Source organism: Alnus glutinosa, chromosome 14 (assembly GCF_958979055.1).
Source record: "Alnus glutinosa chromosome 14, dhAlnGlut1.1, whole genome shotgun sequence".
In the NCBI taxonomy this organism is placed as follows: Eukaryota; Viridiplantae; Streptophyta; class Magnoliopsida; order Fagales; family Betulaceae; genus Alnus; species Alnus glutinosa.
This window is the reverse complement of record NC_084899.1, coordinates 18,246,157-18,261,366: the sequence shown is the minus strand read 5'-3', so window position 1 is coordinate 18,261,366 and position 15,210 is coordinate 18,246,157. Positions and strand designations below refer to the sequence as shown.

The following is a 15,210-nucleotide window of genomic DNA, read 5'->3' as shown; positions in this document are numbered from 1 at the left end:
GCAATCTCGTAAACAAATTACTCTGTTGTAATGTGAATCTTGTAAGTACCAATGTGAATTTAAAATAAGCTGGATAATTTACTCTGGACACTGGAAGATTCTTGTAATTGTCCAAGATTATTACTTATGATGTACTTTGCTCTTCATGGGTCACGTATTAAAGTGTAGCTGCATTTATACTTGAAAATAAGCATTGATTGGGGTTATTAGATGAGAGGAAACCAAAAAGAGGCTATTGGATCGAGTAAGCCCACCGAATAGAATTGATTCTAGTATTGAATGAAGAATTAATTGCACTTGTTGACTCGTATATTAAGAATGGGAAGGTTGGTTATGCAAGGACTGTGTTTGATATGATGTTGGAAAAGAATGTGATATGCTCAACGTCGATGATTTCTGGGTATATGAATCAAGGCTCTGTTGATGATGCTGAAGATATATTCAGGAGGACAGTGGAAAAAGATGTCGTGGTATATAATGCGATGATTGAAGGTTACAGCAAATCAATTAAATATGCTAGGAGATCACTTGAGGTTTATGTTGACATGCAACAATCAAACTTTCGGCCTAGTATCTCTACATTTGCTAGTCTGATTGGGGCTTGCTCTATGTTGACAACATTTGAAATTGGCCAACAAGTCCAAAGTCAACTTATGAAGACTGAATATTTCACTGACGTTAGGCTGGGAAGTGCTCTGGTAGATATGTACTCTAAATGTGGACGAATAGAGGATGCAAGAAGAGTTTTCGACCACATGCCTGAAAAGAATGTATTTTCATGGACTTCCATGATTGATGGATATGGGAAGAATGGATATCCGGGTGAAGCACTTGAGCTCTTTAGCAAGATGAAAAAGGAATACCTCATTGAACCCAATTATGTTACATTCCTTGGAGCTCTATCAGCTTGTGGACATGCTGGGCTTGTTGAGAAGGGCCAGGAGATCTTTGAGAGTATGGAGAGAGATTACTCAATGAAACCAAAAATGGAGCATTATGCTTGCATGGTTGATCTCTTAGGTCGTGCAGGGAGTTTAAAGCAGGCATGGGAGTTTGAATATATCTTCAGCATCATCAACAGAGCCTTGATTCATATACCCAGAAATCATCGACGTTGAGCATATCACATTCTTTTCCAACATCATATCAAACACAGTCCTTGCATAACCAACCTTCCCATTCTCATAATTGTCCAACATATTCTTGTTGCAACAAACTTCAAATACCAAAAAACTAATGCTCAACAACATGACTATATTCCACCCACCAAAAAACTAATGTTCAACAACATGACCATATTCCACCCACCAAAAAACTAATGTTCAACAACACCACCATATTCCACCCATATCATTTAAATTACATGAGGATTATCAAAAACCTATTCAAAGCAGTCATGGATATTAATTTCTAAGCATAATCCTAGTCAAAAGTCCTAGCCTAGCAAAATAGGACATAATTTTGTGTGGTGCTTACACTAAAAGCATGGGCCACTGCAACCTTCAAGGATTGTGAATTTGACCTTTAAGGATTGCCTTTTTGCGTCGGCGAACATATTCTTGGCCATCTTCATCCAATTGACTTATATCCATCAACATAAATTCTTTTATCTCTCTTTGTTCTTCCATTCGAAGTGCTTTTTCTCTAAGGCGCAATTCCTCATCTCTAAGTCGCACTTCCTCTTGCTTAAGAAGAAACATCTCTTTGTCTTGCTCACGTGCTTCCTCAAACAGTTTCATTTTCTTCTTCTTGTCTTCATTTATGTCACTTAGTATTGCAATAACACTTGGATTCGATTTTTCTTTGCTCTTTCGTTTCTCCTTTTCGGCTTTCCGGCCTATTGGTCGCTCTATGTCTTCAAAACTTTTTTGAGAGGCTTCCTCATCACCTAGATTTATCACAACTGGTTTTTTCTTCAATTTGACATTGTCCATGTGAGCCATCCATTTTGGATGAAACCTCAAAATAAGCCACGAATGTTCAAAGTGAAAGGGTGATTTTTGAATATCTAAATACATTAGTCTTGCCTGGCCAATCTGAAATTCATTAGCAAATACAACATAATTAGAATCTTTACAATAGGCACACTAAACATGATAATGTGACAGTATATGTGCCTTACGTGCTCAATGTATCTACCACTTAACACACTCAAGACCATAATTAGAACATACCTTGTCTTGCTCAGTCAAGCCACTTTGTGACCTCTTTTCAATTTGGGCTAAGAAGCCACAAAACTTGTTTACCGCAAGTTGAATCGTTGACCACCGATTCATTAGAGAGGTCTGATTACGGTTGGCTCCAAGTGTCTTGTATTCGTGAAAGTAGTCACAAATTCTTTCCCAATAAACCTTATGTTTTTGCTGATTTCCTTGAACGGCATCCATAGAAACATAAAGCCACGCCTCCACAAGCAAATTGTCCTCGGCAATGGTGAAGTTGCTACCCCGACACGATTTTTTAATAGTAAGTTCAACCTCAACTTGGGGTGAAGCCTCTTGGTGTTGACTGATTTCATTTGTGCATTTAAACCCAAGATCATCTCCAATTATAAGATTGGTGTAGTAACCGGATTGAGGAGTTTGTGAATCCATCACTAATCAACCCCCATAATCCAAACCACACACCAAAATTTAGTTAAAACCTTAAACAATAAAACAAAATTACCAATTTAAGAAAGGAATAAGCAACACAAGTAGCTTTAGCATGAACTCTAGAAATATTAAACAATAAATGTGATTGATTGATTTCTTCTTATCAAACCAATTTATAATAGAGTTAGGATGTCTTTATATCTAACTCTGCAAATGTGTTGACAGCAGCCCACGATGTAGCCCAAGATGCTGCTGTCAACACAGTAGCCCAAGAAACTACCACTAAGACACTGCCACTGAGGCAGCACACGTTGCACCAAAAACAACTACCACTAAGCTGCCTAAGGAAACAACATCTGTCGATATTGCAGCACTTAATGCTGTAATATCAAACACTGCCAGCAAAGCTTCAAGAGCTACATGGAAACAATCAGCCAACCATTGATGATGTAGACACTGATTATGCAGCATATCATGCCACAATATCACACACTGTCAGCAAAGGAATTTCCCAAGACATGCATGGAGACAATTTGCCAATAGCCGATGATGTCAACACCACACCCCGCCAATTATGCAGCACATCACACTATGAAAGGAAAGAAAGAGGACCAAGAGATGTGCAATCAAATTGTTTGCAAGAAGAACGAAAATTAAATTAAATCTAAACCATTAAACAAACACCTTTCTTTTACCAAATGAAAAACAAAAACCAGAAAGAGGAAGGGTACAAGCAGCTGTCAACCTTTAATGGAATAACACGATGGGATGGGAAGGCTAGCTAGAATGATTTAATGGAATATCATCAATGAGTCCAATTATAGTCTAGTAGTAAACATGGAAGAAATCAATGATGAAATGAAATTCAGAGAGGGAGGAGGCTAGGAATACAAATATTTATGTAGTTCGATCTGTAATTTCATTTTATATGTTAAAGCCTCAAGTGTTAGTGCAATCAACGGCTCTTGAAGTATAAAAATGGAGAAATAATGAAAACTGTAGCCCATTAAGGCAATGGGACCTAATCTAATTAAGTATTCATTATAAATAATCCAACCCCTCTTCCCCTAGTGTTTATAAACATGGTGATCATAATGCTCTGGCACAAAGCCAAGAAAACCAGCAAAAGCTCCAAAACCCCCCAAATTGCAGTTTGCCCCATTTGTAAATATGCAGTTCTCCTTATGATATCTTGCTCCTTATCAAACCAAATGTGCTTGATTGATTTCTTGCTTTCGTCCTCTTTAGTAACCATGTATATTTGCTGAAATTTCAGATTCAGGAATGCACTGGTGATCAAGAGAACAAGGTGTCGTGCAATACATATGTGTGTATTAAGATGATATTAAAAAAATTGAAAAGCCAAAAGGAGTTATGTTCCATCTTTGCTCCCATAAACAGGAACTGTTCATCTAAATAACAAATCCACTTCCCAAAATCAAGAATGCACAATTTGTTTTAAGAAAGGAGTAAGCAACACAAGTAGAGAGAAAAAGGCAAAGGAGAACTTTTTAACAGTAGAGAGAAATAAGCAACAGAGGCTACTCAAAACAACACAAATGAGAGAAATGCCACAAGATTTTCATGCATTGAACCAGGAAGATACAAACTGGGTTGGTACCAAATAGAGGCTACTCAAAGCAAACAAATAAAACTTAATCTAAGAAACCCATACAAAGAAACATCAACAAACTCATCAAGCTGCAAATGGGGATAAAAGAAAACCCATACCCCTTTGAACTAAACCCATTCATAGCCCCATCCCCCTTTGAACTGAACCCCAAGAACCCAAGCAATCGAGAGAGAGAGAGAGAGGGAGAGAGAGCGGTCCTGAAGCAACGGTGGAGCTGGAATGCGCAAGCTGGAGTCTCCGTTGAAATCGCACGAAGTGAAGAAATCGCCCTCAGTGAAGAAATCGCACAAAGCAAAGCACACAGTGAGAAGAAGGCGCCAAAGAGAGCTGGAAAAGAAACTGGAAGGCGCGGAGGAAAGTGAAAGAAGCGGGAGAAAGGAAATAAAATGATATAAAATGAATGGCGTGAGAGCAGATGTGCGTTAGATTTAGAGAGACTTTCTGACAAGAGTTATTTTGAGGAAATTATGGCCAGCTCGATGCACGACAGGTTTTGAGGAATTTCTCTATTATTTGGTGAAATGTTTGAATTACCGACTTTGATGTGGATGCTCTAATGGCATGGCAATCTAGCGTGGCCTATGTCTACGTATTATCTTTTTATTTATTTATTAGACACGACGTGACATTATTATTTAAAATTCAATGGACGGAGAGAACATAATGATTTATTTTATAACAATTTTAAGTGATTTGATAAAGGGATTCTCCACCACCTAAATATACAACTTTTTACCACCTTATCTATATGGTAAGGTGCACATAGATAAGGTAGTAAAAAGTTGTATATTTAAGTAGTGGAGAATCATCTCTTTGATAAAAACCTTATGGAGCAATTTAATAAAATGTCATATCTCATGAACCAATGAAGCATTTTTCCCCAAAATCTATGTCTCGGAGAGAAAAAGGAAAAAAAAAAAAAAAAAAAAAAAAACCTTTTATATTCGTCTAAAGAAGTTTCCACCGTTGATTTGAGACTAATCAACTGCACGGCGTACGGGAAGATCGAACGGCACATAATCAAGGCGAACCCACTCAGCAAACACACAGGGATCTCCCCTCTCCTCGCACAGGGTCTCTCACTCTCTCATTTAGATAGACGCCTCGAAGACACAAACCAAGCCCGCCCTACAAACCAAGCCCGACGCCGCTGAGCCTCCGATCATGGCTTTCTCGTCCCGCCTACTCTCCAAATCCAAACAGGTACTTCCTACAATTCCTGATCGTCCGTGTTATTTTGCTCCTCTTCGATTCGTTGACCGATTTAGCGCTCTCATTTCCGATTCCTTTAGAATCTGTTTGCTTGGTTACCCTGGAAATGCAGTTTTTGATGGAAGTCAAACATAATATTTTCTTAGATCTGAAATGGTGAATATTTTGGGATTCTGTGGCTTAGTTTCTTTTCATTACCCACATTTTCTAGGCAACCAAACAGTGGGTTAGAGTTTTCTGTATTTTTTATGCTTTTGAGAAGGGAAATGATTTTTGGGGTTAGTTTGTTTGGTTTGAAAATGTTCGATTTTTTGGGTGAGTGTTGGATGTTAATGGTGGATCTGTTGGAGATGTAGAAGTTTAGGGTTTTCTTAGCGTAGCAAATGATTGATGGCTGGGGCTTTTATTTCTTGTTTTGCTTGTGTAGTAAGAATGTTCGGTAAAAGAATGAAAATGTTTGATTGAAGAGTTTTACGTGAGTCGGTGGGTTTATTTGTGTTAGAAATTCAAAGCTCTGTTATATTTTACCACAATTTTGTACCAACCAGTCGGAGCTTGAACAAATGGGTAAGTAAAGCAAGCAGCATGGAAACAATAATGTGGAGCTTGAAAAGTATAGGTGGATTCATCTTTTTGTAAAATATGTATGAGGTGTTACGGGAATGAAAAGAAATAGAAAGGGTGTTCGTTATAAATGCTTTTGAAGTAAACAACAACAGGCAATGTGGAGGATGGTCATACAAGCGGTAATGTGTGTGTTCATCTTAGTTTGATTAGGTGGTATGAGAAACAAAATATGTTTATGCGAGCAATTGTTTGATTGAAACATTTAAGGTGATAATAACTATAACATGGTGTGTTGTGATACAAGTGAACAGCCCCCAGTAGGCTTTGGCAGCATATTGAGCAAAATTAAGTTTGTTCATGTCATGGTATTTAAATTGTAGAAAGCTCTATGGTATGTAAATTTCAGAATTAAATCTTACATATGTGTGTGAGTAACAATGTACATCTGCTTACATTATTTCAGGATATTGTCCATGCAACCAATTTTAATTTTGTGTTCTCTGGTTCTTTTTCTTTTTCTCTCTCACTCTATTCTTCTTCTTTTTTGTTCTTGCACATACAGTTTTGTGGTAGTCAACTCACCTTTCAACAGACACATGCTATTCCAGCCCGTTTCTTCGCCAAACAAGCTGATCCCCCTGCTCTTAAGGGAGATGGTAAGTGAATGTGAAGGTTTCTCATTGTTTTCATCAATCAGTAGTGCCTCAATTGCATTGTCCATACTCATCCTACAGGTGTGTATATATACATGAGATAGCTTTTCATCACATGGCATTCTCGCCTGTGCGCACAAATTTCATGCATAAGTCTTGATTTTCAGTGTACGCTTATAACATAGGTATGTTGTGACTTGTTGGGTTTTTGTTGTAAATTGTGAACACAATGGGTTCTTGCATGTCATAAATATCCTTGATATAGAATAATGGTTACCATAGGGAGTTCAACCATTATCTCCTAAATCATTATGAGGCATTGAATGGTTGGAAACGTACTTTTGATGGTTCTATCTAATATTTGCTTCCATCTGAGATCCTATGAGGTTGACTCTAGTATTGTTATAGACCCATCGAGATTTCTTCTCTCGTCCTCCTTCTCCCCCCTTTTGCAAGATACAAAATAGTTGATGATTTCCATTATTATTATTTTATAATTAATCAAAATATCATTAAAAGCGCAAGGCGCCCCCATGTACACATGGAGTATACAAGAGAAGTCACCTAGGTAGTAGGGGCAAAAATAACAAGAAAATCATGATAACTAATTACACAGGAATGATTGCCATTATATGTTGATGCATTAATGATACATTACCATCAGATTTTTGTTTAACTTTTTTGTATGTGTAGTTTTTTTTAATCAATGAATTTTTTCCTTCATGATATGTTTTTCTTTACTGACAAATCATTTACATTTGCCTAAAAGAAATGTTGAAGGGCATCTTTTTAGAGGTTAAGAAGAAGTTTGAGACAGCCATGGGGATACTTAGGAAGGAGAAGATCACCATTGATCCAGAAGATCCAGCTGCAGTTGCTCAGTATGCCAATGTCATGAAGACGATAAGGGAAAAGTAAATGTCTTCTTTTACCCTTTATTTTTTGCACTGTGATTGTAATATGTATCTCTTACTGTTATAGTGAAACAGGTATTATGCCAGTGTATGTGTATGCATGCCGAAAAGTATCTAAATATGTGTATGCATGCTGAAATATATTTAAATGACTTATCAACAAAAATATATTTAAATGTCTATTTTACAAATTTGAAGGGAATATGTATATATAATGGTGTCATGGTGACAAACAAATGTTTTGTTTGTCACCATTATTCAAATAATTATGCAAGTTAAGCTGTATACTGCAGACTTCAAGGAAAAACAGATGAAATGAGGAGCAAGTAAATGCAAAAGAAGCTGGTAGAAAAGGAAAGTAATAACTTTTTTTCTTTTTTTGGGAGGGGCGGGGGTGTTGGGCAAACAATGGCAGCACTGAGAAGTATTATGAAACATCTAGTGAAAAAGGTGTAACCAATTCTAGAATGTTGACAGGATGCTTCTGGAAGTTGATTTAAATGACCTTTATGATATAAACGTTTTCCAAAGTAGTCAAAATTACTAACATCATAAGCATTTTAGTGATTTCCTTCATTGTGCTTATATTTTGCCAGTCTCTTAGTGTTTCATGCCAGACCTAAATCTTGCTCAAGTTTTCTACTTGACATCTCCATTGTAAATTCCGAAACATGCAAAAGTTTAATGAGGTCCTAGGGATTGTTCCTCATTAGTCTATGGCATGGTTGTTGGCAAGATAATTTGTAGTGGCATATATTTATATAGTAGCTTCTTCCTCTTTTGTCATCTTACCTTATCTCCCCCCCCCCCCCCCCCCCCCCCCCCCCCCCCCGGCCCCGCCCCCGCCCCGCCCCCGCCCCCGCCCTTGCCCTTTTTTTCTTTTCATTTCCTGTCCTGGAAATTAATGAAGGAAAATTAGAATTTTGTTTCATTTGATTGAGAAGCCTTCATTTCATGGTTAACTTATGAATTTGTTCATGATGGTGCAGCTATTCACTGATTAAGACATTATTATACCTCTCTTGAAATAATGATGTTAAACCTTTGTCTCTCTCTCTCTCTCTCACACACAGCCACACGCACATAGAGGAAGAAAGGGAGGGAGGGTCTCAATTGATGTTACGCGACACCCCAAAAGGTTAGCCTTACATTGGAAGGATGAGTTTCCTACATGGAGTGGATATATTATAAAGGAGTTCATGGGTTAAGTCCTACATTAGTTTCTTATTAAGTGAGACAGAGCTTTATAAGTGATTCTAGGGAGCTCAAATTGCAACTTTACTATTTCTTTTGGAGTAATAACGCAGATGTAGTTAGCACTTTCCTGGGTTATAAATTGTATCGGAGCAACCTAGTAACACCATGTGGCACTAAGATACCTCATGGTGCCGGACCGGACATGGACGCCAGAGATTTGAGTGTGAGAGATTGTGACACCTTAGAAAGTTAGTTCTACATTTGGAAGATGAGTTTCCTACATGGAGTTAATAGATTATAAAGGAGCTCATGAGTGTTAAGTCCCACATTGGTTTCTTACTAAATGAGACTAAACATTACAAGTGATTCTTGGGAACTCTAATTGCAATTTGATTAGTTTTTTTGGAGTGATAGCGCAGATGTGGCCAGCGCTTTCCTTGGTTGTTACATGTTGTGTCAAACCAAAAAAAGTAAAAGTTAGATTTTGTGATTGACATCATGTTAAATTACTTGAACCTTCTAGGCTTGGCTACAATGATTGAACCACATAGTTATGCAAGCCATAATTGTATGCAATAACACATTATATACGATTGATGATATTGGTAAGCATCCTGTTATTAGTGCAATTAACACCTTTAAGTTATGATGCATTTGGCTATTCTGCCATTGTGCTTCCTGCAGGGCCGGCTTGTTCTCGGAGTCCCAAAGGATCCAGTACACCATACAGACACGAACGCAAGATATTCCAGATGCTCGATCATATCTGTTGGCATTGAAGGAAATACGGATCAAGTATGTGCTACTCTGTTCAACTTGTTGAATTCTCTATTTTAGATATGGTCAGTGTGGCTATTTAATGTTGCAGCTCACAATTGTGATTCTAAATGATTGAACTTATACTTCACTTGTATTTTCTCACATCTGAGTGCCTTTTTTCCTTTTTCCTTGTGCAGGAGGGGTCTCACAGATGATCAGGGTGTGGAGACTATGATGTTTGATGCACTGGAAAAAGTTGAAAAAGAACTCAAAAAGCCCCTTATGAGGAATGACAAGAGAGGAATGGCTGTTCTTGTGGCAGAGTTTGATAAAATCAATAAGAAGTAAGTGTCATGTTAGCTCAGAAAGAAAAAAAAGAAGTGTCATCTTAACCTATTGAGTTTCAAGCCCCCTTTTTTTCGGGTTTTTTTTGTTGTGGAGTTGGAGAGTTGGCATATCTGTAGCAATTACTAGCTAAATCAGTGTCTTATGCAACATCGAAATCTGTTAGTGGTTCAAAAATATAGCTTTTGCAGTCTATGTATGTGTGCAGCTCACTCTTTTAAGAAAACAATAAGAAGCTATCATTCTTTGTGGGAAGTTCTAATTTTTTTTTTTTTTTTTTTTTTTTCCCTCCAAGTCAATCTATTCCCTAATCTGTCAGAAATTATGTATTATGGATTTGATAAGATTGTCTAGAAAATAAGGAAAAGAATGGATAAAAAATGTGTGTGGGTGGCAGGTGGCAAGAGAATGAATAAAAATGTTATAGGTTGACTAATGGAAGTGGAGTTTTTGTATGATATAGTGTGCTTACTAGATGCGATCACCTGTTCATGACCCCAGCATGTTATAGCATGGGCTTGCTATATGCGATTACCTGTTTTGGACCCCAACCTATTGGGCACAAGGCATCTCTTCTTCAGTGGGATGGGTGGTGCTCTAATGAAGTCAATGAGTCTTATGGGGTGAGTCTCTAGAAATTCATTAGGAGAGCTTAGGAGGAGTTTTCTAGCTTTACTAGATTTGAGGTGAGTGACGGCTTCAAGATTAGTTTTTAGCATGATGTGTGGTGTGAGGAGCAATACCTAAGGAAGCGTTTCCAGAGTTGTTTAGCATTGCTTGCTTAAGGGATGCTTCCGTGGTAGATCATCTTTAGTTCCTTAATGGCTCTCAGTAGAATGTTAATTTTGTAAGAGCAGCACATGATTAGGAGTTTGAATTCTTGACTTCATTCTTCGATCAATTGTATTCCGTTAGTAGTTTGAAACAGGACGGTGTGAATAGGCTTTGTTGGAACCCCTTCAAGAAAAGTTTATTTGATGAAGAATCATTCTATAGTGTCAATCCCCCATAACAACACTCCTTTCCCTTGAAGGTGTACTTGGCGGAGTAAGGTCCCTTTGAGAGTGGCTTTGTTTGCTTGGTTGGTCCCTTTGAGAGTGGCTTCGTTTGCTTGGTTGGCCGCTTTAGGTAAGATCCTTACTTTAGATAACTTGAGGAAGTGGCATATCAATTTGGTGGATTAGTGTTGCTTGTGTAAGAAGAGCGGATAAGCCGTTGACCACCTTTTACTTCACTGCAAAATAGATAGTGCCTTATGGAACTCCATCTTCTGCTTATTCGATTTAGTTTGGGCTATGCCTTGTCAAGTGAGAGTTCCTCTTTACTTCTTGGGGAGGGCAGTTTGGTAGTCCTCAAAGCGAAGTTGTTTGGAGGATGATTCCGCTTTGCTAGATGTGTTGTATTTGGAAAGAAACGAAGCTTCAAAGATAGTGAGAAGACGGTGGCAGAGTTAAAGGCCCTTACCTTGTTCCATTGTATGGCTGTCTATGATTCTTCTCATAATTCTAGTTTTCATGACTTTGTTTTGCTCTTTTTTACTCTTTTGGTTAAATGTTGCTCTTGTATACTTGTGTACTAGGATCTGGCCTCTGTTTTTAATGAATTTTGATTACTTATAAAAAAAAATTGTTGCTATTTCTGTTAAATTTGTTTATTTAATTTAACTTCTTTCTCCTTTGAGGACTTTCAATGGTTGTGTGGAAATATAAGTGAAATTGCTTGGTCCTTTTTCTAAGTTTTTTAGTCTTCCACTTATTGATGCAGGGATTGTTCAGATCTACTGGTAGTTGTGGTTTACATGATGCTATTCTTATGCTAAGTGTGGTTTTTGCTTGCCTGCAAATTATAATAATGTCACATTTACTTGCTGTACAAATTATTCTGGAGTAGAGAAACAACAAAATGAGTGAAGTGACTCTTAATATTGTGGGCTTCTTGTGGTTGATGTTACAAATTTTTTGGAATTTTACGGAGGATGGAGGGAGTAGAATCTCTTGCTAGATTTCCTGGATTTTCTTTTCAAAATGTCTCCATCCTCTTGCCACTCCTCCCCACAAAGCCTGCCCCACAAAAAAGGAAAATGAAAAGAAAAAAATTATTATTGTAGATGTAAGAGAAAAAGTTTAGTTGAGTGAACTTGATTTACCATGTTAACCATTCTAATGTTTTGTTTGATGACTTGTCTGACTTCTGGGCGATGTGTTAGACAGGTTGCTGCCTTTTATTTTTTCCCTACCCTATTGAATTGTGAGTGGTAGCTGATCTCAGATTGTTTTGGTGGATCCCTTCCAAAAATGGGTTGTTTGGTGCTAAATCCTTCTATAGTTTCATAGGTTGTCATGATGGTGTGTTTCCCTTGGAAAAGTGTTTGGCCTACTAACGTTCCATTGACAGGCCTTTTTTGGTTGGTCCGCAGCCCCAGGAAAGATCTTTACCACGGATAATCTCCTAAAGCGGCATGTCATTGTGGTTGATTGGTGTTGTTTATGTAAAAGGAATGGGGAGTCTGTGGACCATCTTATGTTTCATTGTGAGGTGGCTTTTTGCCATTTGGAATGTTTTCTTTAGTCGATTTGGGTTGTCATAGGTCATGCCTAGATGATTGTTGATTGGTATGCTTGTTGATAGACTATTGGCAACACTCAGAGTAGTGTTGTACGGAAGATTGTGCCTTCGTGTCTTTTGTGGTGTCTATGGAGGGAAAAGATCGATAGAAGTTTTGAGGACCATGAGAGGACTTTGGAGGAGGTTAAGTCTTTATTTTTCAACACATTGTATCTTTGAAGAGCTGCTTTTGTTTCTGCTTTAGTGATTAGTTGTCATAATTTTCTTGTTCTTTTTGCCTCGACTAGCTAGGTGGGGGTTTTCTTGTATATTTACGGTGTACTTATGAGCGCTTTACGCTTTTAATAATATTTTGATTACTTATTAAAAAAAAATGTTTTGTTTGATGACTTGTCTGACCTCTGGGCCATGTGTCAGACTGGCTGTTGCCATTTCTTTCTTTCCCTACCCTATTGAATTGTGAGTGGTAGCTGCTCTCAGATTGTGGATATGGTATTTCCATTTTACTTTTTTGTTGCTTCTGTAGTTGAGATGAGATGTGGACTTTGTGGCTTTGGTCTTATCTCTCTTTCATATTATTTTTTTCATCTTTACAGGCTTGGAATTCGAAGGGAAGATTTGCCCAAGCATGAAGAACAGCTAGAACTCAAAATTTCCAAGGCGCAACTGGAGGAATTGAAGAAAGATGCTCTTGAGGCAATGGAAACTCAAAAGAAGCGGTATGTTGTTGATGCTTGCTTGCCATCGTATTCTAACCACTTTCCTTTTAGAGATATTAATTTCTGGGAGGCCATTCTGAATTAGCTACATGATTGGGAGGTCAAAGGTCTGGGATTTCTATGAGCCATGACTCTTAGGATAAAATTCAGATCAATCCCTTTCTTGATTTTGATAAATGACTAGCTAGGCCCAGGAAAAAAAATGACTAGATAGAAATATGGTTGTGTAAACATAGATGTTTAACAAAGGAGATATGTGCAAGAGTGTCTGGTCTCTTGGTAGGGGTGCCAGGGGGTTTAAATGTTGGAGTTTCTGGCAATGCATTGATCTGATCTCCTTCTAAGGATTGTAAGTATGAACAGACTATAATCAAATGTTAACTGTACTCTTTGTATATGGACGAACATGTATGTTGGGGGAAACTCATTTCTTTGAAAAGGGACCAAGAGGAGGGGGTTCTTGGGATGTGATGCTAATTGTTGACCGTGTTCAAATTTGGGTGAGCTAATCCTACTTTAGGCCTCCAAATGCAGAGGCCAGTGCAATTTGGAGGCCTCAAACAAGGTGCAAAATCTTTGGTGGTACATTGTTTAGATCCAGGGTTAAAGGTGAGTTTTCACTGGTCTTAGCGAGGGACTACCTAATATGTGTCATAGAAGAATTAGTAATGGTATGAAATCACGGTGATACAGAATTAGTTAGTGTTCACTATATATATAAACTACCACTTGTGCTGGGGAAAAATTATTTGTTGAAAAATGGACTGGGAGGAGGGAATTCTTGGTAGTGGTGGCAATTTGTATTTGCTTGTCGGGTTTGGGTCTTGTCGAGGTTAATGGGTTAGATCTCTCAATCTTAAACTGTTAATTTCGTGTTGGATTTATGGGTCAAGTTAAAAAATGTTAGCCTTAAATGTTGCATGTCGGATTCGAGTCGTGTCGAAGTATAGGTATAAGATTATATAGGTCAACCCTAATCCGACCAATTTAATTAAACGAGTTAGACCCCTTAACACTATTACGCTAATTTTATGTTGGGTTTATGGGTCATGTCAAAAATTGTTAACCCAATAACACCCTAGTTCTTGGGACATGATGCTGATTGATGACTATGTTAAAATTGGGTGAGACTGGTCCAACCTAAGGTGGCTTCTTATTATTTGATATTGTTCAAAATCAGAGGCCAGTGAAAGGTGAGTTTTCACTGGTCTTAGCAATGGACCATCTTATTTGTGGCCAAGTAGAATTAGTAACAAAGGTGGATTCTTTCCCACTGCAGGTTATGCATTTGATTTGTTTGATTGGTTGACATCACTATCCTCTTAGCCTATGCTGACATGGAATTATTAATACATGGTCTTGGTTTATTTCAGGGAGGAGTTCAAGGATGAGCAAATGACTGATGTGAAGTCTTTGGACATCCGGAACTTCATCTAAAGATTGGGATTCGCTCTTCACTTGTTTGTTTGAGGTTTAATAATCGTCTGGACAGAGTGGGAACCAACAATTTTTCGTTTGGAAAATGGAGATTGGCGAGTACATCTCCCTTTTGTCTTTTTCATTTGTAACTGTGTTGTATACCTGGATATTGATTATCTGATCAGTGGATTCGAAATAAGTCTCTGTAGGTATTGCAAGATTAATGAAAATGACAAAATCTGAGACCCAAGGATCCGAATCCCATGATTTGTAATTACTCTTTCTTCTGAACCTGATATTTCAGGTGCACAACTACTGGGTAGGAACTCCAGAAAGCATTTCAGAAATTTCCTGCAGAATAAGTCCTGGAGGAATTGCTGCATTACTCATTCATTAATCCCGTTAGTAAAGGGTTAAGTAATCTATGCTTTTTTATGAGATTGGGAGTTCTGGCCAAAACCACATAGCTTGGTAATGGTGGTCTCTTATTTATTTATTTTTTTATTTTTTTAAAAAAAAAAGAAAAGAAAAGAAACAGAAGGGGTTAAATGCTACATGTAGTTTATCTTATTAAAAAGGTATTTGGATTTTAAAAATAACACAATTGATATTTGTACTTTACAAATTTATGAA

The 15,210-nt window shown here is 37.7% G+C and overlaps 2 protein-coding genes across 2 annotated transcripts; one reads left to right on the top strand and one right to left on the bottom strand.

The window, feature by feature from the left end:
- Nucleotides 1-1,502: 1,502 nt before the first annotated feature.
- Nucleotides 1,503-2,594, bottom strand: LOC133856762 (glutathione S-transferase T3-like). The gene is made up of 2 exons (XM_062291812.1): nt 2,175-2,594; nt 1,503-2,036 (listed from the first exon to the last, which is right to left on the bottom strand). The coding sequence occupies exons 1-2, from the start codon at nt 2,592-2,594 to the stop codon at nt 1,503-1,505; spliced, it is 954 nt and encodes a 317-aa protein (XP_062147796.1).
- A 2,677-nt stretch (nt 2,595-5,271) lies between these two features.
- On the top strand, nt 5,272-14,827 carry LOC133857600 (probable ATP synthase 24 kDa subunit, mitochondrial). The gene is made up of 7 exons (XM_062292867.1): nt 5,272-5,430; nt 6,569-6,662; nt 7,429-7,573; nt 9,455-9,565; nt 9,727-9,873; nt 13,036-13,158; nt 14,532-14,827. The coding sequence occupies exons 1-7, from the start codon at nt 5,392-5,394 to the stop codon at nt 14,593-14,595; spliced, it is 723 nt and encodes a 240-aa protein (XP_062148851.1). The 5' UTR covers nt 5,272-5,391; the 3' UTR covers nt 14,596-14,827.
- Nucleotides 14,828-15,210: the final 383 nt, after the last annotated feature.